This window comes from Canis aureus, chromosome 25, assembly GCF_053574225.1.
Source record: "Canis aureus isolate CA01 chromosome 25, VMU_Caureus_v.1.0, whole genome shotgun sequence".
NCBI classification, from domain to species: Eukaryota; Metazoa; Chordata; class Mammalia; order Carnivora; family Canidae; genus Canis; species Canis aureus.
This window is the reverse complement of record NC_135635.1, coordinates 44,997,850-45,022,829: the sequence shown is the minus strand read 5'-3', so window position 1 is coordinate 45,022,829 and position 24,980 is coordinate 44,997,850. Positions and strand designations below refer to the sequence as shown.

The following is a 24,980-nucleotide window of genomic DNA, read 5'->3' as shown; positions in this document are numbered from 1 at the left end:
TGCCTCTCTCTCTCTCTGCCTTAAATCTTAAAAAAAAGATTTTATTTACTTATTCAGGAGAGATGCAGAGTGAGGCACAGAGAGAGAGAGAGAGGCAGAGACACAGGCAGAGGGAGAAGCAGGCTCCACGCGGGGAACCCAATGTGGGACTCGATCCTGGGACTCCAGGATCATGCCTAGACCAAAGGCAGGCGCCAAACCGCCGAGCCACCCAGAGATTCCCCCAAATAAAAACTTAAAATTAAAACAACAACAACAACAACAACAACATATAGACCTGATGTTTTCTTTATGGGAAGATTTTAAATTTTAAATTACCATTTCATTATGTTTAATACTTGCAAGACTAATAAGATTCTCTATTACTTCTTATTTTGCTAAAATACTTTTTCTAAGATTCCATCCATTTTGTCTTAATTTTCAAAACTATTTCCAGAAAGCTTTTATTCTATTATCTTTTTAATCTCTTCTGTATCTATAATTATTTCCCCTTTTTATTTATAGTATTATTTTTTTCTTCATCATTCCACCACTCGTTTCTCTATTTTGTTAGTCTTTCTCAGGAATCATCTTTTGTCTTCATAAACTGCTCTCTTCTTAGTTCTCTGTGTCACCTGTTTCAGTTCTGACTTTATCTCCTCTTCACCATTTCCTTGGATCTGTTGTTCTTCTTTCTTTTTTTTAAATAATAAATTTATTTTTATTGGTGTTCAATTTGCCAACATACAGAATAACACCAGTGCTCATCCCGTCAAGTGTCTCCCTCAGTGCCCGTCACCCATTCACCCCACCCCACCCCCACCCTCCTCCCCTTCCACCACCCCTAGTTCGTTTCCCAGAGTTAGGAGTCTTTATGTTCTGTCTCCCTTTCTGATATTTCCCACACATTTCTCCTCCCTTCCCTTCTATTCCCTTTCACTATTATTTATATTCCCCAAATGAATGAGACCATATAATGTTTGTCCTTCTCCGATTGACTTATTTCACTCAGCACAATACCTTCCAGTTCCATCCACATCGAAGCAAATGGTGGGTATTTGTCATTTCTAATGGCTGGGGAATATTCCATTGTATACATTGTATACATAAACCACATCTTCTTTATCCATCATCTTTCGATGGACACCGAGGCTCCTTCCACAGTTTGGCTATTGTGGACATTGCTGCTAGAAACATCGGGGTGCAGGTGTCCCGGTGTTTCATCACATCTGTATCTTTGGGATAAATCCCTAACAGTGCAATTGCCAGGTCATAGGGCAGATGTATTTTTGACTCTTTGAGGAACCTCCACACAGTTTTCTAGTGGCTGAACCAGTTCACATTCCCACCAACAGTGCAAGAGGGTTCCCTTTTCTCCACATCCTCTCCAACATTTGTGGTTTCCTGCCTTGTTAATTTTCCCCATTCTCACTGGTGTGAGGTGGGATCTCATTGTGGTTTTGATTTGTATTTCCCTGATGGCAAGTGATGCAGAGCATTTTCTCATGTGCGTGTTGGCCATGTCTATGTCTTCCTCTGTGAGATTTCTGTTCATGTCTTTTGCCCATTTCATGATTGGATTGTTTGTTTCTTTGGTGTTGAGTTTAATAAGTTCTTTATAGATCTGGGAAACTAGCCCTTTATCTGATACGCCATTTGCAAATATCTTCTCCCATTCCGTAGGTTGTCTTTGAGTTTTGTTGACTGTATCCTTTGCTGTGCAAAAGCTTCTTATCTTGATGAAGTCCCAATAGTTCATTTTTGCTTTTGTTTCTTTTGCCTTCGTGGATGTATCTTGCAAGAAGTTACTGTGGCCGAGTTCAAAAAGGGTGTTGCCTGTGTTCTCCTCTAGGATTTTGATGGAATCTTGTCTCACATTTAGATCTTTCATCCAATTTGAGTTTATCTTTGTGTATGGTGCAAGAGAGTGGCCTAGTTTCATTCTTCTGCATGTGGATGTCCAATTTTCCCAGCACCATTTATTGAAGAGACTGTCTTTCTTCCAGTGGATAGTCTTTCCTCCTTTGTCGAATATTAGTTGACCATAAAGTTGAGGGTCCACTTCTGGGTTCTCTATTCTGTTCCATTGATCTATGTGTCTGTTTTTGTGCCAGTACCACACGGTCTTGATGACCACAGCTTTGTAGTACAACCTGAAATCTGGCATTGTGATGCCCCCAGATATGGTTTTCTTTTTTAAAATTCCCCTGGCTATTCGGGGTCTTTTCTGATTCCACACAAATCTTGAAATAATTTGTTCTAACTCTCTGAAGAAAGTCCATAGTATTTGATAGGGATTGCATTAAACGTGTAAATTGCCCTGGGTAACATTGACATTTTCACAATATTAATTCTGCCAATCCATGAGCATGGAATATTTTTCCATCTCTTTGTGTCTTCCTCAATTTCTTTCAGAAGTGTTCTATAGTTTTTAGGGTATAGATCCCTTACCTCTTTGGTAAGGTTTATTCCTAGGTATCTTATGCTTTTGGGTGCAATTGTAAATGGGATTGACTCCTTAATTTCTCTTTCTTCAGTCTCATTGTTAGTGTATAGAAATGCCACTGATTTCTGGGCATTGATTTTGTATCCTGCCACGCTGCCAAATTGCTATATGAGTTCTAGCAATCTTGGGGTGGAGGATTTTGGGTTTTCTATGTAGAGTATCATGTCATTGGCTAAGAGGGAGAGTTTGACTTCTTCTTTGCCAATGTGAATGCCTTTAATGTCTTTTTGTTGTCTGATTGGTGAGGCAGGACTTCCAGTACCATGTTGAATAGCAGTGGTGAGAGTGGACATCCCTGTCTTGTTCCTGATCTTAGGGGAAAGGCTCCCAGTGCTCCCCATTGAGAATGATATTTGCTGTGGGCTTTTCATAGATGGCTTTTAAGATGTCAAGGAATGTTCCCTCTATCCCTACACTCTGAAGAGTTTTGATCAGGAATGGATGCTGTATTTTGTCAAATGCTTTCTCTGCATCTAATGAGAGGATCATATGGTTCTTGGTTTTTCTCTTGCTGATATGATGAATCACATTGATTGTTTTACGAGTGTTGAACCAGCCTTGTGTCCCGGGGATAAATCCTACTTGGTCATGGTGAATAATTTTCTTAATGTGCTGTTGGATCCTATTGGTTAGTATCTTGTTGAGAATTTTTGCATCCATGTTCATCGGGGATACTGGTCTATAATTCTCCTTTTTGGTGGGGTCTTTGTCTGGTTTTGGAATTAAGGTGATGCTGGCCTCATAGAACGAATTTGGAAGTACTCCATCTCTTTCTATCTTTCCAAACAGCTTTAGTAGAATAGGTATGGTTTCTTCTTTAAAGGTTTGATAGAATTCCCCAGGGAAGCCATCTGGCCCTGGACTTTTGTGTCTTGGGAGGTTTTTGATGACTGCTTCAATTTCCTCCCTGGTTATTGGCCTGTTCAGGTTTTCTATTTCTTCCTGTTCCAGTTTTGGTAGTTTGTGGCTTTCCAGAAATGCGTCCATTTCTTCTAGATTGCCTAATTTATTGGCATATAGCTGTTCAGAATATGTTTTTAAAATTGTTTGTATTTCCTTGGTGTTGGTAGTGATCTCTCCTTTCTATTCATGATTTTATTAATTTGAGTCTTCTCTCTCATATTTTTAATAAGGCTGGCTAATGGTTTATCTATCTTATTAATTCTTTCAAAGAACCAACTCCTGGTTTTGTTGATCTGTTCCACCGTTCTTCTGGTCTCGATTTCATTGAGTTCTGCTCGAATCTTTATCAACTCTCTTCTTCTGCTGGGTGTAGGATCTATTTGCTGTTTTTTCTCTAGCTCCTTTAGGTGGAAGGTTAGCTTTTGTAATTGAGTTCTTTCCAGTTTTTGAATGGATGCTTGTATTGCGATGTATTTCCCCTGAGGACTGCTTTTGCTGTATCCCAAAGATTTTGAACGGTTGTATCTTCATTCTCATTAGTTTCCATGCATCTTTTTAATTCTTCCTTAATTTCCTGGTTGACCCTTTCATCTTTTAGCAGGGTGGTCCTTAACCTCCACGTGTTTGAGGTCCTTCCAAACTTCTTCTTGTGATTTAATTCTAATTTCAAGGCATTATGGTCTGAGAATATGCAGGGGATGATCCCAATATTTGGTATCGTTCAGACTCGATTTGTGACCCAGTATGTGGTCTATTCTGGAGAAAGTTCCATGTGCACTTGAGAAGAATGTGTATTCAGTTGAGTTTGGATGTAAAGTTCTGTAGATATCTGTGAAATCCATCTGGTCCAGTGTATCATTTAAAGCTCTCGTTTCTTTGGAGATGTTGTGTTTATAAGACCTATCGAGTATAGAAAGTGCTAGATTGAAGTCACCAAGTATAAGTGTATTATTATCTAAGTATGTCTTCACTTTGGTTATTAATTGATTGATATATTTGGCAGCTCTCACATTCAGGGCATATATATTGAGGATTGTTAAGTCCTCTTCTTGGATAGATCCTTTAAGTATGATATAGTGTCCTTCTTCATCTCTCACTACAGTCTTCGGGGTAAATTTTAGTTTATCTGATATAAGGATGGCTACCCCTGCTTTCTTTTGAGGACCATTTGAATGGTAAATGATTCTCCAACCTTTTATTGTCAGGCTGTAGGTGTCCTTCTGTCTAAAATGAGTCTCTTTTTTTAAAAAAAAGATTTTATTTATTTATTCATGAGAGACACACACAGAGAGAGAGAGGCAGAGACACAGGCAGAGAGAGAAGCAGGTTCCATGCAGGGAGCCTGACGTGGGACTCGATCCTGGGTCTCCAGGGTCACACCCCGGGCTGAAGGCAGCGCTAAACCACTAAGCCCTAAATGAGTCTCTTGTAGACAGCAAATAGATGGGTCCTGCTTTTTTTCCAGTCTGACACCCTGCGCCTTTTGATGGGATCATTAAGCCCGTTCACGTTCAGAGTTACTATTGAAAGATATGAGTTTAGTGTCATCATGATATCTATTCAGTCCTTGTTTTTGTGGATTGTTCCACTGGACTTCCTCTTAAAGGGGAATTTTAAGAGTCCCCCTTAAAATTTCTTGCAGAGCTGGTTTGAAGGTCACATATTCTTTCAGTTGCTGCCTGTCTTGGAAGCTCTTTATCTCTCCTTCCATTTTGAATGAGAGCCTTGCTGGATAAAGTATTCTTGGTTGCATGTTCTTCTCATTGAGGACCCTGAATATATCCTGCCAGCCCTTTCTGGCCTGCCAGGTCTCTGTGGAGAGGTCTGCTGTTACCCTAATACTCCTCCCCATAAAAGTCAGGGATTTCTTGTCTCTTGCTGCTTTAAGGATCTTCTCTTTATCTTTGGAATTTGCAAGCTTCACTATTAAATGTTGAGGTGTTGAACGGTTTTTATTGATTTTAGAGGGGGATCTCTCTATTTCCTGGATCTGAATGCCTGTTTCCCTTCCCAGATTAGGAAAGTTTTCAGCTATGATTTGTTCAAATACATATTCTGGCCCTCTGGCCCTTTTGACGCCCTCGGGAACCCCAATTAAACGTAGGTTTTTCTTCCTCAGGCTGTCGTTTATTTCCCTTAATCTATCCTCATGGTCTTTTCATTGTTTGTCTCTTTTTTCCTCAGTTTCCCTCTTTGCCATCAACTTGTCTTCTATGTCACTCACTCCTTCTTCCACCTCGTTAACCCTCGTCGTTAGGACTTCTAGTTTGGATTGCATCTCATTCAATTGATTTTTAATTTCTGCCTGATTAGATCTAAATTCTGCAGTCATGAAGTCTCTTGAGTCCTTTATGCTTTTTTCTAGAGCCACCAGTAGCTGTATAATAGTGCTTCTGAATTGGCTTTCTGACATCGAATTGTAATCCAGATTTTGTAACTCTGTGGGAGAGAGGACTGTTTCTGATTCTTTCTTTTGAGGTGAGCTTTTCCTTCTAGTCATTTTGCTCAGTGCAGAGTGGCCAAAAACAAGTTGTATTGGGAAAAGGAGAAAAAGAGAGGAGAGAAAGAAGGAAAGAAAAGAGAAAAAGAAAAAAGGAAGAAAAGAAGAAAAAAAAGAAGAAAGAAAAAAAGGATGGGGGAAGCAAACAGAAATAAAAAACAAGAAAAAAAAAAAAAAAACCACGGGGGAGTATCTTCTGATTCTGTATACTTTAAGTCCCTTGACTTCCCCCTGGAACTTGTCCGTCCAGCTGGTCTTCTGGGGGAGGGGCCTGCTGTGCTGATTTTCAGGTGTGAGCACTTGGGGGAACTGCTCTGCCCCCTGCCTGGTGCAGGGCTCGGTGGGGGTTGTTCACCCCGTGAGGCCCCAGGAGGAACAACCCCAGTGGCGGGACCAGCTCTGGAGCCCTGGAGTCAGCCCCCGCAGTAACTACTGAGCTCTCCGTCTGCAGGGCCTGGAGGCTCCGGGCAGGGCCGCTGATCTGCTCAGCTCCGGCAGGAGCGTCCTCGCTGTCCTGGGCCCTCCCGGCCTCTGCCTGTCCCGGGGGAGGCCGGATCCTGGGCTGTGTCCCGGCGCCCTGTGCTCCGGAGCCTGCGCTGGTGGATTCGCGCTCCCGCCCCGCAGCCCCCTCCGCGGAGCCGCCCCCGAGCCCCCCGAGCTGCTCCGGGCCCCGCCGTGCGCGCTGCAGCCCTTTGGGAGCTCGGCGCGCTCTCCGGGGCGCAGGTGCCTGTTAGTGTCCCCGGGAGCCCAAGGGCATCCCCGCCCTCCTGGGTCCTGCTCCACCTCCCCGCGAGCCCCTTTCCGCCGGGAAAGTCGGTGCAACTCCTGCTCCTCCGGGACGGGGCTCTCCTGTCCTGGGGACACTTGCCCCGGCCTCAGCCCGGCTCCTCGCGGGGCCCCTCCCCCTGGAGGCCTTTTGTTTCTTTATTCCTTTTTCCCCGTCTTCCTACCTTGATAGATGCGCGAACTCTTCTCACTGTAGCATTCCAGCTGGTCTCTCTTTAAATCTCAGGCCGAATTCGTAGATTTTCAGGATGAGTTGAAGGTTATCTAGGTAATGTGGTGGGGACAGGTGACCTGGGGACCCTACTCTTCCGCCGTCTTGCCTCCTTCGTCTGTTGTTCTTCTTTCTAACTTAGCTTTAATTTTTAGCCTTTCTTTGTTTCAAAAATAAGCGTTTATGGAGAGACCTTGGCTCTAGCAGCTGCACTTTTGCTGCATCTCACAAGGTGTAATCAGTAGCGGTTTTTAAATTTTTTTTAATTATGGTAAAATACATATAACATGAAGTTTATCACCCTAACTTTTAAAATGGAATTATAATTGATATACCTATTATATTAGTTTTGGCGTGCAACATAATGATTCAATATTTTTAAACATTACAAAACGATCACCTTGAAAGCTCATTATCCTCTGTGACTATACAAAGTTATTGCAATATTATTGACTATATTCCCTATGTTGTACATAATATCCGCGACTTACTTATTTTATAACTAGAAGTTTATATCTTTTAATCCCCTTCACCTCCTTTGCCCATTACCTAATCCCGTTACTTCTGGCAACCACTAGTTTGTTCTCTGTATCTATGAGTCTGTTTGTTTTGATTTGTTTGTTCATTTGCTTTTTATTTTTATTTTTGATTTTATTTTTTTAAAAAGATTTTATTTATTTATTTATGAAAGACACAGGGAGAGAGAGGCAGAGACATAGGAAGAGGGAGCAGAAGCAGGCTCCATGCAGAGCCCCATGTGGAACTCAATCCCAGGACTCTGGGATCATACCACAAGCCGAAGGCAGATGCTCAACCGCTGAGCCATCCAGGCATCCCTGTTCATTTATTTTTTAAATTCCACACATGGAATCAAACAAATACGGTATTTGTTTTTGTCTGACTTATTTCACTTAGCATAATACTCTCTAGCTCTATCCATGTCATTGGAAATGGCAAGATTTCATTCTTTTTATGGCTGAGCAGTATTCCATTGTGTGTGTGTGTGTGTGTGTGTGTGTGTGTATACATTGTGTGTGTATGTATATAGGTCACATCTTCTTTATCCATTCATCTATCAGTGGATACTCAGGTTGCTTCCATATCTTGACTATTGTGTTAGTGCTGCAGGAAACATAAGGCTGCATATATCTTTTCAAGTTAGTGATTTTATTTTCTTCAAATAAATATCTGGAAGTAGAATTGCTAGATTATATGGCAGTTCTATTTTTAATTTTTTGAGGAATCTCCATAATGTTTCCATAGGGACTGTGCCAATTTATATTTCTATCAACAGTGCACTAGGTTTCCCTTTTCTCCTCATTCTTGCTGGCACTTGTTATTTCTTGTCTTTTTGATAATAGCCTTTCCTGACAGGTGTGAGGTAGTATCTTGTTGTGGCTTTGGTTTGCATTTCTCTGATGAGTGATGCTGAGCATTTTTTCATGTATCTGTTGGCCATCTGTACATCTCCTTTAGAAAAATGTCTTAAAAAGAAAAGAAAAATGTCTTTTCAGGTCCTCTGCCTATTCTTCAAGCAATCAGGTTGTTTGCTTTTTTGATGTTGAGTTGTATGAGTTTTTTTTTTTACATATTTTGGATATCAACTCCTTATTGTACATATCATTTGTAAATATCTTCTCCCATTCAGTAGGTTGCCTTTTATTTGTTGATGGATTCCTTCACTGCAAAATTTTTTTACTTTGATGTAGTCCTGTTTTATTTTTGCTTTTGTTGCCTTGCCAGAGAAGACCTATCAAAAACATTGTTTTTTTTATTTGTTTTTATTTATTTTTTTTAATTTTTATTTATTTATGATAGTCACACACAGACAGAGAGAGGCAGAGACATAGGCAAAAGGAGAGGAAGAAGCAGGTTCCATGCACTGGGAGCCCGACGTGGGATTCGATCCCGGGTCTCCAGGATCGCGCCCTGGGCCAAAGGCAGGCGCCACACCGCTGCGCCACCCAGGGATCCCCATTTGTTTTTATTGAAGTTTGATTTGCCAACATAAGTATAACACCCAGTGCTCATCCCATCAAGTGCCCTCCTCAGTGCAAAAACGTATTGTTAAGACCGATGTCAAAGAGCTTATTGCCTAGGAATTTTATGGTTTCAGGTCTTATATTTAGGTATTTAATTTATTTTGAGTTAATTTTTTTACATGGTCTGAGAAAGTGGTCTAGTTTCATTCTTTTGCATGTATCTGTCCAGTTTTCTCAGCACCATTTATTAAAGACACTGTCTTTCCCACCATTATGTTCTTGCTTCCTTTGTTGTAGATTAATTGACCATATATAATTATGGATTTACTTCTAGGCTTTCTGTCTTGCTCCATTGATCTGTATGTCTGTTTTGTGCCAGTGCCATACTCATTTGATTATTACAGCTTTGTAGTATAATTTGAAATCACAGTGTGATTCCTCCAGCTTTGTTCTTTCTCAAGATTACTTTGGCTATTTGGGGGTCTTTTGAGATTCCATACCAATTTTAGTATTACTTATTCTAGTCTATCCTAACCACCTTTAAGTGTATGATTCAGTGGCATTAAGTACATTAATGTTGTTGGGCAACTATCACCACCATGCATCTCCAGAACTCTTCATCTTGCAAAATTGGAACTCTGTACCGATTTAAAAAATAACTCACCATACCCTTTTTCCTTCCAGCCTCTGGGAACCACCATTCTATTTTCTATCTCTATGAATTTGACTAACTCTAGGGATCTTGTATAAGTGGAATCCTACAATATTTGTCTTTTTTGACAGGCTTATTTAACTTAGTGTAATGTCCTCCAGACTCATCCATATTGTAGCCTGTGTCTTGTGCCCAAGATTAGTATCCGAGAAACCAAGCAGCTGACACCAATGCAAACACACGAGGGTTTATTTACAAGCACGAGCTTGGGTCCAAGTGTACCCAACACAGGGATCAGGGACTTGGACCCCGAGGTGGGTTCCAGCTTAGTTTTATGGGCTGGTCTAGGGGACCTCCAGGAAGGGGGGAGGAATTTCTCAAGTTCTGTTTACATTCTGATTTGGGGCTTTCAAGGGCATTAAGCTCTGTTCTCATTCTAATATGGGGCTTCCTGCCACTGGCTTGTGCTTTGTTCTCATTCTAATATGGGGCTTTCTAGGGCGTTAAGTTGTAAGCTGTTTTTTTCTTGTAACTGAAGTAAGGTAAATTTCAGCTCTTATTCACAGGGGCCTGAGATGGCTGCACTTGTGCTAACGCTGAACTTAAGTTGGAATGGCCTTAATTTTCTTGGCCTCCACAGTCTGAATTTCCATCCTTTATAAGGCTGAATAATATTTCATTGTATAATGGATCAAATTTTGTTTATTCATTCATCTGTGGATGGACACCTGAGTTGCTTCTACATTTTAGCTACTGCAAATAATGCTACTATGAACAGGGACGTACAAATATCTTCTTGGGACCCTACTTTCACTTATTTTGGATATGTCCTGAGAAGTGGAATTCCTGGGTCATATGGCAATTCTATTTTTAATTTTTGGAGGACCTGCCATACTGCTTTCCATAGTAACTATACCATTTTATATTTCCACCAAGTGCACAAGGATTCCAATTCCTCCCCATCCTTCATATATATATATAAACAACTTTACTCACATCTTAATGGATATGAGTGGTAGCTCATCATGGTTATGATTTGCATTTTCCTAATGATTAGAGAGGTTGAGCATCTTCTCTTGTGTTTATTGCCCATTTATATATCTTCTTTGGAGAAATGTCTATTCAAGTCCTTTGCCTATTTTTGAATTGGATTGTTTGCTTTTGTTCTTTTTGAGTTGTGGTTCTTTATATTTGGTGGATATTAACCTCTTATCAGATAAATAATTTACAAATGTTTTCTCCCATTCTATGGTTCTCTTTACCCTCTGTTGATTGTATCCTCTGATACACAGAAGTTATTGCCTGTGTTTTGGTATCACGGTGATAAGGGAACAGGGCTAGCTGAGGACAAAGCACAGCTGAGATCCCACAAATGACCCCAACCCCACCCCAGGTATGTGTGACATTCCTCAGGAAGCTTCCAATTGTCTTAATGTTAATGCCTTGTTAGAGGGAAAAGCAATCTTTAACTTGACAATGGCGAGGCCTCCAGTATCTTGTAGGTCCTCCTTAGCATATAAAAATCCTTTTGAAACCTCCCTTTCCCTTACTTCCCGAACTCTGCAGGTATATAATCAGCCTCACCTCACAGGCTCAGGCAGCTCTTCCCGCCCACGGGTCCAGTCCCCTCTACCTTAATAAAACCAACATTTGGCACCAAAGATGTCTCAAGAATTCTTTCTTGGTTGTTGGCTCCAGACCTCACCTATATTCCAAAATTTCATCAGTGGTTAGTGATATATAAATTATCATTTGCCTCTAAATATTTTTAAATTTCCCTGTGATTTCTTCTTTGATCTTTTAGTTATTCAAAAGTGTGTTTTAAAATTGTCAGGTTTAATCCAATGTGAAGGCCAGGCAAAAGTTGGTGGAAACAGGCTTTTATTGGGACACGCTCTCGGGCAGCTTCCGCGGCCCGCAGGGGAGGGACAGAGCGGGGAAGTCACGGGCTGGGGAAGTCGCGCCCAGGCAAACCACAGGCGGAAAGATGGGTCAGGGCGGCATTCCGATTAGGGCAAGGGTTATGGGTCTTTGTGCGCTTAATTAGGGTAGGGCCGCAAGGCGGCCTTACTGGGAGGTTGCTGACCTGGGGTCGACCGTTTTGAGGCCCCCAGTCTCGCCAGCCCAACAAAAATATCCAAATATATACAATTATATTTATCTTTTTATTATAAATTTCTAATTCAGTTTATTTACAGTCAGAGAACCTGACAGGTGTGGTACTGATTATGTGAAATTAGTTGAGATGTCATCAAGTATGTCATCAAGTTTTAGAAGTATTCCATGTGTGCTTGCGAAGGATATGTGTGCCCTAATTTTTGGATAAAAGCTTCTGCATATGTTGTTAGATCAAGCTTTAATTATATTGTTTAGATTTTCTATATTTTTGCTGATTTCTATATCTTTGCTGCCTGACCATCTTAGGCCCTATGACACCTTTTATTTTAAGTCCGATATCCATAGGGCAATACAAGTTTGCTCTTGGTTAGTATTTGAGTAATGATATATTTTTTGCCTCCTTTTACTTCCAACATTCTATGGCATTTTGTTTTAGTCATATCTCTTGAAGATAGCTCATAGCTTTTCAATTTTTTAAAAAAAGATTTTATTTATATATTCATGAGACACAGAAAGAGGCAGAGAGGCACAGGCAGAGGAAGAAGCGGGCTCCATGCAGGGAGCCCGATGTGGGACTCGATCCTGGGTCTCTGGGACCACGCCCTGAGCCGGAGGCAGATGCTTAACCGCTGAGCCACCCAGGCAACCCATCTTTTCAATTTTTATCCAAACTGACAATCTCTTTTACTAGTTGGCAAATTAAATACATTTACATTTATTGTATTGATAGACTTGAACATGCTATTATATGATTTTTAAAATTTTTACTTGTTCCTCTATTTTCATGGTTCCTTTTTCTCCTTGTCTTTTTCAGTGATTGACATTTTTGATAAATACCCCCTTCATTACTTATCTATTTTTCTGTCAATTTGGAATTTATCCTTCTAGGGTCTTTTTAGCAATTATTCCTGCAACTTTATCAGGCATACTAACACAAGATGTTAAAAATAAATATTATCTTTATTCTCCGTCCAGTCACAAAGGGCTTTAGGACTCTTGCGTTTCTCCTACCTTGACTTCCATTCCACTGTTATCTAATAATTCCCTTTTTTTATTCCCACAAGTTAGATATTATTGCTGTTACTTGACACAAACATTGCCTATTTGGAATTAACTCTTTGTTTACTATTTTATTTGCCCACCATTCCTTCATGCATCTCAAGCTGTCTTTCCAAAATCCTTTTCTTTCTTGAAATAAATCCTCCAAAAGTTCCTTACCAGTAGGTCTCTGGGTGGTAAACTGCTCCAGCTTTTTTATCTACAAAAGTTTTATTTTATCCTCATTTTTTGTTTTGTTTTGTTTTTAAATTCCTCTTTTTTTATTTTTACAAGTTACACAAATCATATCCTCTTGTCAGAACAGAAAGGCAAAGCCTTTTGTTTTGGAGATGAGTGACTAAGCCTGCATTTAATGACATACCCCTGAGAAATGGTTTGAATAAATAGAGGCACAGAGGAATTAGAACCCACCCACCCCCACCAAACAGATTTCAGAAAACAACACTGTTGTTCTCTATCAACACTGTCTTATTCTTTAATGATTGTTTCTGCTGGGAATGCATTTCTAAATTACCGGTTATTTTCTCTTTACCTTAAAACCGTGTTTCCCCTGTCTTCCGGCTTCCTCTGATGTTGGGAAGATCTGCTATCAGTTTACCTGCTGCTCCTTTTTAAGTATTCTAGCTTTTATGGCTGTTTTCAAAGTATTCATTTATCTAGCTATCTATCTTTGGAATTGTGTGGTTTCACTACTGTGTGTCCACGTGTGGATATCTTATTTATCCTGCTTGGACTGTTCCTCAGCCCTAGAGTGTGTGGACACCAGCCTTGGGACCATTGTTCATCCTTGTGCTCTCCTTTTTCTCTTACTACACCTCCTGCCAGACACACCTTAGGCCTTCTCACTCTAGCCTCTGGATGGATCCTTCAAATGCATGAATTTTCCCTTTACCTGCGAATAATCTGTCATGCATTTTTTCAACTTAAGTATTTTTTCCATTTCCAAAGGTTCCACATTCTTAAGACTGTTTCTTTGTTTCCAGTGGCTTCTTGTTATATATTCCTTCTAGTCATTTCTCCAGCGTAGCTATCTTATACCTTGTGTTTAGTGATTCCAACACCTGTGGTCCTTGGGAGGCTACATCTGGTGGTTCTTGCCTCTATTGCCTCTTACTCACACTGCCTGTTTCTCCTGTACTTGGTAATCTTTGCCTGGGAGGCTATGCCACTTCAAGAGGCAAGCTTCCCCTTAAGAGGACCACTTCTGTCCTTCCTGGAGTTGAAGGTACCCTTACCAGGCCCACTTAAAACCCTCTTCTAAGGTTTTGGTTCAGAGCCAAGAAGCTCAGACTCAATTCCCCCTCCTCATTACTGTTCTAAGGGTCAGATTCCCCACAATTATGCTGTCACAGGAATGTGGCCTTTGGAACACCCTACTTCTCACAGCTGCTTTCAGGTCTACATCAGAAGCCAGTTACTCAAGCTTCCATTACCCTCTGGTCCCATTTCTTCCTTCCAGGGACCCTGGCTGCCCTGGCCCCCACGCCTCACTCTTAGAACTCTGCTTTCATTTGTCTGGTTTTGAGGACATGATCCCTGAAAAAACCTACCTTTGAGAGACCAGTAACGCCTCAAAGGGTGCATCTCATCTGAAGTTTAACTGCTGTGGAACAGGACAATCCTAGACATGCATGATACTGCCACTATTTTTTTTTTCTAGCCCAAACATAACCCATTACAATTTCACCAGTTATTTTTAATCCCTTTATTTTGAACCCACTATTTCCAATCATTAAAATCTTTCAAACAGAGATCCTATTGTGGATCATATCAGTGTTATCTGTGGTTTATATGCATTTATCCAAGTTTCTGATCAGATAAATAAGACAAAATCTACCCCAGCACTTTGCTAGTACTCAAGGCAAGATCTTTCATACTCACTCATTCATTTTTCATTCTTGTAACAAACACTTATTGAGCATCAACTCTGCTAGGTGCTGTGTCAGATACTGCTGGTACTGGGAATCCCTGACTTCAAGGAGCTTACTGTCTTATAACCACTTATAATCACTTCTCCCAGTAAGCTTAATTAAGCTGGGTAGAAGCAGGTAGTCTAGAGATCTGAGCACCTGGCTGTTTACCACTCTGTCCATGCTTTGCTGATGGCAGTGGATGTTAAAAGTCACACCTCCTTCAAGCTTCCCTTGCTACAACTTGATGTGAAGTTCAGTTACAAATGAGTCTCAGGCATTATATTTGGGGGTCCTACTTGTGAAAGTAACCCAAATCTTGGTCTGGGCAATGTGAGTGGTATGTGTCCTACATAAGCTGGCCTTCCCCCTTGCCGACTTCTTCAATTGCAGGGTGTGTTCTATTGGTCCCACACCCTCATGTCCAGGTCCACTACTGACCCTGTCCTGGGAATGGCCAAACTGGACCTCACCACCCAACCAGTGCTCTGAAGCACCTTTATTGGGCTGGTGGAAGAACCAGACTTTATTCCCCTAGGTATCAAATGGACCCCTGATGAGAATGGAGTCATTGCCTTCGACTGCAGAAATCGTGGCTGGTAAGAGCTCCAAGGGAAAAGTCTCTGGGGCTGGCATCTCTCCTGTAATCTTGGGTTCTGCTTCCTCCTCTGGTCCCTGCCCTGCCCCCACCAGCAGCCAAGGACCTCAAGTGTGTAGAACCTTAACCTAACATAAGAGCAGGAGACTTGCTGGCTGCACTCCTCCCTGTCTCTGCAGCTGCCCTTGCTCCAGGACTCATCACATGTGTCTTTCCCATCTCAAACCTCCTTCCAGGACATTGAATTGTCTCTAAACTAACCCTTTTCCAGACTCTCCTCTCCCAGCACATCCCTCCTCTGGCAGATTTGTAACAGAATCCGAGGGTGGAATCCAGGTGTCTCCTTTCCTGCTGCCTGCTCCTCTAGGACACCGGCTGGTCTAAAACAGGATGAGGGTTACCACCAGGACTTAACCTTTCTCCCACTTGACAGGCCCATTAGATGTGCACATTCGAGCTATTGACCCCAAAATGGCTTTAGAACTATGCTTGGGTGTATATGGTACATGATAAAACCTGGCATTGATGAACCATTGACCTGAACTTTGGGTACACTTGAGCCAGAATCTGAATAGAAATAACTAGAGACTCAGTTGGGTGGCTGTTCTGGCTTTAGTTTTCCGATTGTTGGCCTGTGCTTTCTTTCTGCTAAAGGTACATACAAGCTGCTACTTCTCCCAAGGACATAGTGATTGTGGTAGATACTAGTGGCAGCATGAAGGGGCTGCGGATGACTATTGCCAAGCACACCATCTCCACCATCTTGGACACACTGGGGGAGAATGACTTTGTTAACATCATTGCGGTAAATGTGCCTTCCTGTTCTAGAATAGCTCTCCCTAGGAAAAAAAAACTTTTTTTCTGCCTGTACTAGAATCACTTGATGTACATACTGCATAATGATTCTCTCCTCTGAAGCTCAGGCTTCTAACCTAAGGTCAGACCAAGGATGGGTTTCAAGAGTTCCACAGAGTTTCTGAAATTATGCGTTAAATGTGTGCATCCATTTTTTCTGATTCCATAGGTTTCATCAATTTCTGAGATGAGTCTGATAATAAAAATTAAAAGACACAGGCCCTGAGCAAATATCTGACTTACCCCCATCCATGTGCTCTTGACTGGTACCCATTGCTGGAACAGCCTCTCCATTATGCCCTGGCTCTTGCTTTTTACAACATTCCCAGATCTCCTACTTCTTGCATCCCACCCAAATTTAAATACGTCAAGAGAAGGGGGATGTAGGTAGTGAAGACCTAGAAAGGAACCAGCAAACCCTGGTGCTGCTTTTACTGCGACTCTTCCTGCAGATAGCTCTGCCTGCCATAGAAAAGTAATGAAGGAGAGGGAAGAGGCAGAAAGAAATGGGAAGATATAAGTCAGAAATGCAACAAAAGAGCAGGCCAGTTCAGCCCTCCAAGGAGGCAAAGTTGATTGCCACCTTGGGGGCATCATTTTGAAGGTCACCTGATCCAAAACTTTCTCCCACCAGCTTGTTACATTCCTGAAAATGCTTGTCTTCAGTGGGATTTACATATCTAGTATAGAAATATCAAGGCAACATGATCTAACTTCAAAATGTTCATCCTAGGGTGTCAGAAGGGCCCTCCTCATCCCTGAACTGCTTCCCTGAGGCCTGCATCATTTACCCACCTGCACCACTCCTGGATCCCACCCTCCCCATCTTCACCACTTTTCCATCCCTGATCATGACCTATAGTAGTGACAGGACAGCTACAAGGTCAGGTCTGACCCCTTCAGGAAAGTGGGAGTATCTCTCGCTCCTTCTGCAGTGTGTTCTGCTTCTCTCCCAGCCCTTCTCTTGCTGTTTGGGGAAGAGAGGTAGAGGAAGCATTTGCTCCTGATGTTTCTCCAGAACTCCCCCAGCATTTGCCCTAGAACCTGCGTGCACTCCTATCTTTCTCTCCCTCTCTTACTTATTTTTTTTTAAGATTTTATTTATTTATTTGAGAGAGAGAGAGAGATTGACAAACAGACTCACTGCTGAGTGCAGAGCCTGATGTGGGCTTGATACCATGACCCTGAGACCATGACCTGAGCCAAAATTAAGAGCTCAACTGACTGAACCACTCAGGCACACCTCCCTCTCTTATTTAAACAGAAGTAGATTAAAGACATTTTGAAGATTTGAGTTTTAACTGTAAGGAAGTGGAGTGATTAAGAAAAAGAGGGCAATAATAATTCATCTTTTTCCTTTCCCATCCCTGTGGATAGCTAGAAGATCTTCATTGTAAGTACAAGGCAGGGATGCCTGGGTGGCTTAGTAGTTGAGCATCTGCTTTTGGTTCAGGACATGATCCCGGATTCCCGGGATCGAGTCCCACATCGGGCTCCTTGCATGGAGCCTGCTTCTCCCTCTGCCTGTGTCTCTGCCTTTCTTTCTGTATCTCTCATGAATAAATAAATAAAATTTTTATTTAAAAAAAAGTAAGTGCAAGGCAAAGGGTGAAAAACATATTCCTAATCCCCAAACCCAGGCCCTGGGGAGGGGTCTACACTTGGAAGGCTCTAGGATTCTCATGGAAGGCACTTTGTTGTCTAGGCCCAGGAGTGAAGACCAAAGGGATTCTGTCAGTACCTTCAGGTTTCTCTTTGTGTTCTGGGAGATGGACATCACTCAGCCAGCCACCTGAGAAAATGGCTGAAGGCCAGGATTTGAGGGAGAATTTTTGGAGTTAAAGCCCCACTGTTCTTATTACTCAAAAGAACTGCCAGAAGCATAGAGTACCCCCAAGATAATATTACATAGGTGCCTAGGTAACCTGTGAGTTGCCTGAGCTTTTTCACTGGGCTCTGACCTTCCAAACTGACCCTACCTGTTCTCCTGTCTCCTCTGCCCTCTGCAACTGCAGTACAGTGACTACATCCATTACGTAGAGCCTTGTTTTAAAGGGACCCTGGTACAGGCAGATCGAGACAATCGTGAGGTGAGTGTCTATCAATAGGTGAGTGCCTGATGCTTCCAAGCCCCTGTTCTGATTAGGATGGTGGGCAGTCACCAACTCAGACTGCCTGATGGCCCCTTTTGCTTATTCCCATGGCATTTGGAAGAAGGGCAAAGCAGGTACCCATGTAAACACATCCAAGAATTTGCTTCATAAATATGCTGCCTGCCTATCAAAGCAAATAGTGAGCAAAGAGAGACCTTGCACCCAAGGGAAATTTCACTTATTCAAGACTACATTTTCACTCTGTAGATTATCCAAGACTCTCTTTCCCTCTTTGCCTCTTCTGTGAACATTTCCACTATATCAGTCATAAGGAGTTTCCCCCAAAAGGAAGAGAAGTTCAGACCCATTGGATTGAGTCCTTCTCAAAGGCCAAGGAAGAGAGACAATTTTTTTAAAGGGAAAAGTTTTCATGTGATAGATACTTCTTCCTTTGGCTGGGGAATTTGAGTTTGGCTGCTTCTTGAATGCTGGCCTCAGATTGGATCCTGGAGCCCTTGATGACCTCCACAGTTTCCCCTGTGAAATGTTCAGTTTGGTTACATTGGGCTGGGTGCTAAAGGTGCTGGGAACCTGGCAACCTAGACAGTGACTCTTTGAAGGCCTGCCTGGACTGTCTCCCTGCTCTGGATGGGCTCACACTTGGCATTCCAGTAGTGGGGACGTGTTTGCACCCAGCCACTTATACGGTCTTTTTTTTTTTTTTTTTTTTCCACTTACACCGTCTTAATTTATCTTGGACACACCTGAGAAACATGTACTATAGAGGCCCATGATAAAATTAGCTGGATCATGAAAAGAGTGATCCCACAATCATGTCCTGGTAAAATAGCTCTAAACAGCCTCTGAAATTAACACCAGAGATAAAGGTTCCCTTGCAGTCAATTCACTGACCCTCCTCTAATTTCTTACCCATGACAGCATTTCAAACAGCTGGTAGATGAGCTGATGGTCAAGGGTGTGGGCATCGTGAACCCAGCCTTGACTGAAGCCTTCCAGATCCTCAAGCAGGTATCCACACCTGATGAAGCTGGAGAGTGAAGGGTTAGGAGACAAGGTAGAGATATGGGGAGGGCAGCTGATGGCCTATAGTCACAGTGACTTTTCTTTCCCCACACAGTTCCAAGAGGCCCGTCAAGGAAGCCTCTGCAACCAGGCCATCATGTTGATCACTGATGGGGCTGTGGAGGACTACAAGCCAGTGTTTGAGAAGTACAACTGGCCTGATCGCAAGGTTACTCTTCTGGTGGAGGACTAGGGGCAGGAGAAGGGGCCAAGGGAAGTATTCTACTGTCTACATGGGAGAACTAGTGCTGCCCAGAAGAACTGGGCCTGCCCTGAGTTCGAATGTTCTGCTCTATTAAACTTGTTAGTATATTCAGATAGTATGTCCCAGGTTGATGTTCCAAAATTATGTTGACTCTAGGCACAAAGAACTCATGCAAGAAAAAATTCAGAGTGAGAGATCAGATGTGGTGTTGAGAGGAAGACTGCCAGGCTGTGACCCTCCCCCCCTGTACTGGGCCCACATCACCATGGCCTTGGCAAGTCCCACCACAACCTGGGCCTCAGGGTTCTTTCTAGTCAAAAGGATGAGAGTGGAGAATCCAAAGTCAGTAAAGTGTTTGACCTGATATCTAAGACTCACATAAATAATATTAACACTACTTATGGCCAGAAATTATGGCTGCTGAGTACATCTGTGTCTTGTGGATTAGATTCGAGTTTTCACTTATCTTATCGGAAGAGAAGTGACTTTCGCTGACCGCATGAAGTGGATTGCATGTAACAACAAAGGTAGGTGGTGTGTGAGCTGAGCTCCTTGCAGTCTGCACCCAGTCATCAGGGATGCTGAGCCATAGTTCCCACATGGGACCTTTGCAGAGGAATGGTGCTGTGTCAAGATGACAGTATCTGCCTCTCCTTCTTATTTGGAAAAAGCTAGACAAAATGTAGAGTGCCCCATGAAACCTTGAGGAAAAGCATAATTACCCCCGCAGGGACTCTAGGTCATTTCATTTCCTGAAATGAAACTGGGAGGTCGTCTATCCAGTGTTTGCAGAAGAGAAAACTCTCTCTTCAAATAAAGCCTATATGAACCACAATACAGACAGGGTGAGGCAGAAGTGAGACTCACAGTTTAAATGTAAGTTCTCTCTTACGTCTAGCCTCCATTCCTCTCATTGCAAATTAAGCCCATTTGCTGTAGTTCTGCCTCCAGACAAAAAGTAGAGGGTTATTATTTTCTTTAGAATAATGTTTTGGGTGCAGTCCTCATTTGTCTCTGGCCAGAACCCAACACCTGGGCTTCATGATGCCAACTTAGGTGCTCTGGATTCAATCAAATTTTATGGAGCATGTATTGAGGTACCTGGTAAAGTTTCCAAATTGCGGTCAGTATGGACTTAGTTTTGTCCTTGCTCCTGTTCAGCAGAAGAGACAGATAAGAGAATCATCAGTGGTGATATAATCTGAAATGTGCTGTGAGGACAGAGAGGCACAGACTATACAGGGGTTGGGAGACTGATGGGACAGACACTTCCTCCATTTGGAGAGAGCAAAGAGGACTTCTTAAAGGAAGAGGTACCTATGTTAAGGCATAAAAAATGTTAGGAGTGGGCAGCCCCTGTGGCCCAGCAGTTTAGTGCCGCCTTCAGCCTGGGGCGTGATCCTGGAGACCCAAGATCGAGTCCCACATCAGACTCCCTGCATGGAGCCTGCTTCTCCCTCTGCCTGTGTCTCTGCCCCTCAATCTCTCTCTCTCTCTCTCTCTCTCTCTCTGTCTCTCTCTGTGTGTGTGTGTGTGTGTGTGTGTGTGTCTGTCATGAATAAATAACTAAAATCTTTTTTAAAAATGGTAGGAGTCAGCTGAACATAGAGAATATGGAAGGATGTTCTAGACAGAGGGAACAACATGTTCAAAGGGTCTGAGACAAGAGTCATCTGGGAATGGAAAGCAGTTTCACTTTCTGGAGGGTGGAATGAATGTTTTGTGGGAGGTGGTAAGCAATGAGGCCAGAGAGGTTAACATGTACTAAGTCATTCATAGCCTTGTAAAGTCATTTGCTCTTTTAAATATCACCTTGGTGACAGGGAAGAGGCTGTAGCACTCCTCCCTGTAACTGAGGAAGGATAGTGGTCAGAGAAGGAGGGTAGGGGGTACTGAGCCTCTGTCTTAGACTGTACTGAAAATGGACCCTAAGAAAGAGCCACATGTAGGAGAGGGTGCTCCTAGAAGATAACCCCATAAGGAAGTAAGGAGAGCATCATGATGAGAGAGAAGCCAACCCCCATGGCCCTCGCTGCTGAGGCCCTGCTGCTCCCATGGCGTCTCTGGACTGGGAGGGTCCCCCAGAGTTCTCAGGTTCAAGCAGCACACCACTGGCCTCCAGCTGTCCACAGGAAAGGGCATAACCTTGGGGGGAAGTGGTTCCCTGTGGCCTAGGACAGCCCCCAGTAAGGAGCCCACCGTAAGCCAAGAGCAACTGGGGGAGAGCAATTCTAAGCAGAGCTCCCCGCTTTCCACAACCACGCAACCTTCCCTCTTCCAGGCTACTACACGCAGATCTCCACACTGGCAGATGCACAGGAGAATGTAATGGAGTACCTGCACGTGCTCAGCCGCCCCATGGTCATCAACCATGACCATGACATCACCTGGACAGAAGCCTACATGGACAGCAAGGTGGGGGCCTGACCCTGCTCCAGAGTTAGGGGCACCAGGGAGTAAGAGGTAACTTCCTGGGTGGGTCAGGAGAGAGGTGAGCAGAACACCTCCTCAGGAGAAGGTGTGAAGGGGTGAACACCCTAAGTCCACTGGAAGACTCTTGCCTATATGCTGTCCCCAGAAACCTAGAATCCTGGTGAGCAGACCTGTGCAAGTCTGCCCTCCATGGACAGAGCCCCTCTGCTCCAAGCTTGTTTCTTCCTTCTTCCCATTGTCCTCACTTCCCTCAGAGGAGTCTGACCAGTAACTCAAGACACTATGGCTTTATCAGGCGCTCCCCTTCCTGGGCCCTGTACTTTCAGAGACTGTCTGCAGGTTGCAGTGACTCATACAAAGGAATAAATAGCCAACACAGAATGTCAGATAAGATGTTTGGGGGCACAAGGGACCTTCCTAGCACTTCTCAAATTGTATCCCATATGCAGCCACCTGCTTCAGTGATGATGTATCGCACTGGGATGAAGAGAAACCTGAATATAGTGGCTTAGATAAAAGTGTAATTCTTCCTCATGTAAGAGAACTTTGGAGGTGGCCAACCTGGAGCTGGTGAGGAGCTTCCTGGTTACCAGGGGCCCCGACTGCTTCTTGCTGTCCCCTTGTCCAACCCTGGGGTCTTCCTGGATCCAGTAGCTAGTAAAACTAGTCTACTGAAACCACTCACTTTCCGAAAACCTTACTTCTAAAACCCTGAATTGAAAAATCAGATGAGGAAGAGGAAGAGACTTGCTGGTTAGTGATCTATACACAGTATAACGAATAAAGACTTACGTAATGTACACTTGATCTTAGCCAAAAGGCCGAGAAGCGATTAGACTTACGTAATGTAAAAAACATCACTACAATGGCAATCATATGACAATACATAAATGTATCAAAGGAACACTTAAGTAGCACTTCAAGTTTACACAATGTTATGCGTCAAATATATTCAATTTTTTTAAAGTTCTTCATTCTCCAAGAAAGAATATTACACACCTCCATGGGCTCAGCAGCCTCCTTTGGCTGATCCTGATGAAGATCAAACATATCAAACATAAATATGCACACCACCTGTAAAGGCCTGTGTTCATGATAAAGTGGGGTTGCTCTGTGGAGTCCCTTCCAAGGAAGCTGAAGGAGTCCACACTGCGAGATGAGGCAGCTGGGGAGGAGGGCTGTCTTGGAGGTAGGGGATGATACGGCCCTGGCATTCTCAGTGAGGAAGAGGTTGTGGGTCTGTCCCATGTGTGTTAGGAGTGACCCCAAGTTCAGCTACAACTACACCATGGCCTGCCCTTAAACTGTGCTTCCTCGTGCATGCACTTGTGTTTAAGGGTGGCTCAGTGTCAATGTCCTTCTCCTTAAATGTCCTGGGCTGTTGTCTATGCCAACCTTCAGCCCGTGGCAGAGATTTCTGGATGTGCGCAGGATGGGCCTGTTCCATGGGCTCGTGCTCATCCTTGACATGGGCAAGACAGAGGACTTCGTGAGCATGTTTGGGAGCCCTCACTGTGGGCTCTGGGGTTCTGACACTTGCCCTGGCTTAGGAATGTCATCGCTAAGTGACATTTCTTGGTCCCCTCTCCAGCCCACCACTGTCCTCCAGCATTTCTGCCAGCTCTCCTTTTGCAGAGAAGGGGAACCTCATGTGTGGCTTCTTCCTCCTGTTGGAAGGTGACACTTCAGTGGTAGTGACATTAGTGACTGTAGATCCCCCACTCTACAGACTCTGAGCTCTCTGTCCTTTGCTCTTTCTTCCTTGACAGCTGCTCACTTCACAGGCACAGAACTTGATGCTTCTCACTACCGTGGCCATGCCGGTCTTCAGCAAAAAGAATGAAACAGTGAGTGACCACTCTCTGAGAAGCTGCAACAGGGATTAGAACTTGAGGCCACAGGCTGACCTTTTTAACTAATTAATGGTTCTTGACTTGGCTGGGCATCAGAGCCACCTTGGTAGGATTTTATATTCAAATTTCATTCAAATTTCCCTACACCCAACCAGCTATATCAGAACCTCTTGGTTGAGAAGGGGTGAGGACGGGAGGTGAGGTAGGGCCATGCTTCCCAAAGCTCACCCAGTGATTCTCCTCAGCCAGTTTGGGGCTGTCCTAGTGCTCTGAACTTGGGGCCAGTGTCCTGGGGATATAAGGCTAGAAAGGTCCCCTAGCAAAATGACACTTATCAGTTTGGGCAGCCTCTAAAATTTGTTTGTAAAGGCCTCTGGTGAGGGAATTTCTAGAGCCTTCCATCCTCCATCCAGTCATAAATTCCTCCTTATAGGCCTTGTGTGTTTCAGAGCATCCATAGGTTATCCCTTGGATTTTGATACGTCAGTCTCTACTATGAAAATTAATATTTCATTCAACTTTGTATTTCTTTTAAATATTACAATTTAAATATTAATATTGGAAATTAATCTTTCCAGCAGCTGAGATTACTCCTGGGGTTTCTTCTGATAGGTTTTAGATTTTTATTCCAAAGAGCTCAGCCTAAAATCCAACTATAGAGGAAGGGTCATATTAGGCCTAAGAGGCTTGCTGAGGAGTGTGCAGTCGGCCCTGTGCACAGGGAAAGTAGGTACCCCCCCTGACCCTGGTGTTTCTCTTTCCAGCGTTCCCATGGCATTCTTCTGGGTGTGGTGGGCTCTGATGTGGCCCTGAGAGAGCTGATGAAGCTGGCACCCCGGTACAAGGTGAGCCTGGATCAAGTGCTGGAGGAGATCACAGGCTCCCCTGGAGTTGCTCTACCAGGCTCAGGAGCCTCCCTGCAGGCAGTGCAACCAAGCCCAGAGCTGGAATTGGGCCCTGCCATCCCACCCCCAGGGAAGTGCAGGTACTGAGCATGGGAGCAATGGTTTGGACTTCTTGGGACCATTTGTCACCACTAGTTCTCATTTGTTCTGTGGCCTTCAGCAAGTTCTTTCTTTCCTAGCACCTCAGTTTTTCAATCTGCTCCTCCATGCCATGCAGTCCTGTTTGGGGAACAAATGAGAGTACATCATCAAAGCAACTAGTATATGTGGTAGGAAAGAGGCCAAATAATGATGTGCATTATTGTGGCTGCTATAAACCATAAAATTTAGAAAGGAATTCAGAATTAAT

At 43.3% G+C, this 24,980-nt stretch overlaps 1 protein-coding gene across 1 annotated transcript in view; it reads left to right on the top strand.

Annotated features, from left to right (window-relative positions):
- Window positions 1–24,980, top strand: part of CACNA2D4 (calcium voltage-gated channel auxiliary subunit alpha2delta 4) — a 120,655-nt gene that overhangs the window by 10,685 nt on the left and 84,990 nt on the right. The window contains exons 7-15 of the mRNA XM_077871799.1: window positions 15,145–15,205; window positions 15,859–16,009; window positions 18,075–18,149; window positions 19,092–19,181; window positions 19,291–19,404; window positions 19,889–19,967; window positions 21,722–21,855; window positions 23,643–23,720; window positions 24,491–24,571. Of these exons, the coding sequence (XP_077727925.1) occupies window positions 15,145–15,205; window positions 15,859–16,009; window positions 18,075–18,149; window positions 19,092–19,181; window positions 19,291–19,404; window positions 19,889–19,967; window positions 21,722–21,855; window positions 23,643–23,720; window positions 24,491–24,571 (863 nt within the window). The remainder of the gene's footprint in view (window positions 1–15,144; window positions 15,206–15,858; window positions 16,010–18,074; window positions 18,150–19,091; window positions 19,182–19,290; window positions 19,405–19,888; window positions 19,968–21,721; window positions 21,856–23,642; window positions 23,721–24,490; window positions 24,572–24,980) is intronic.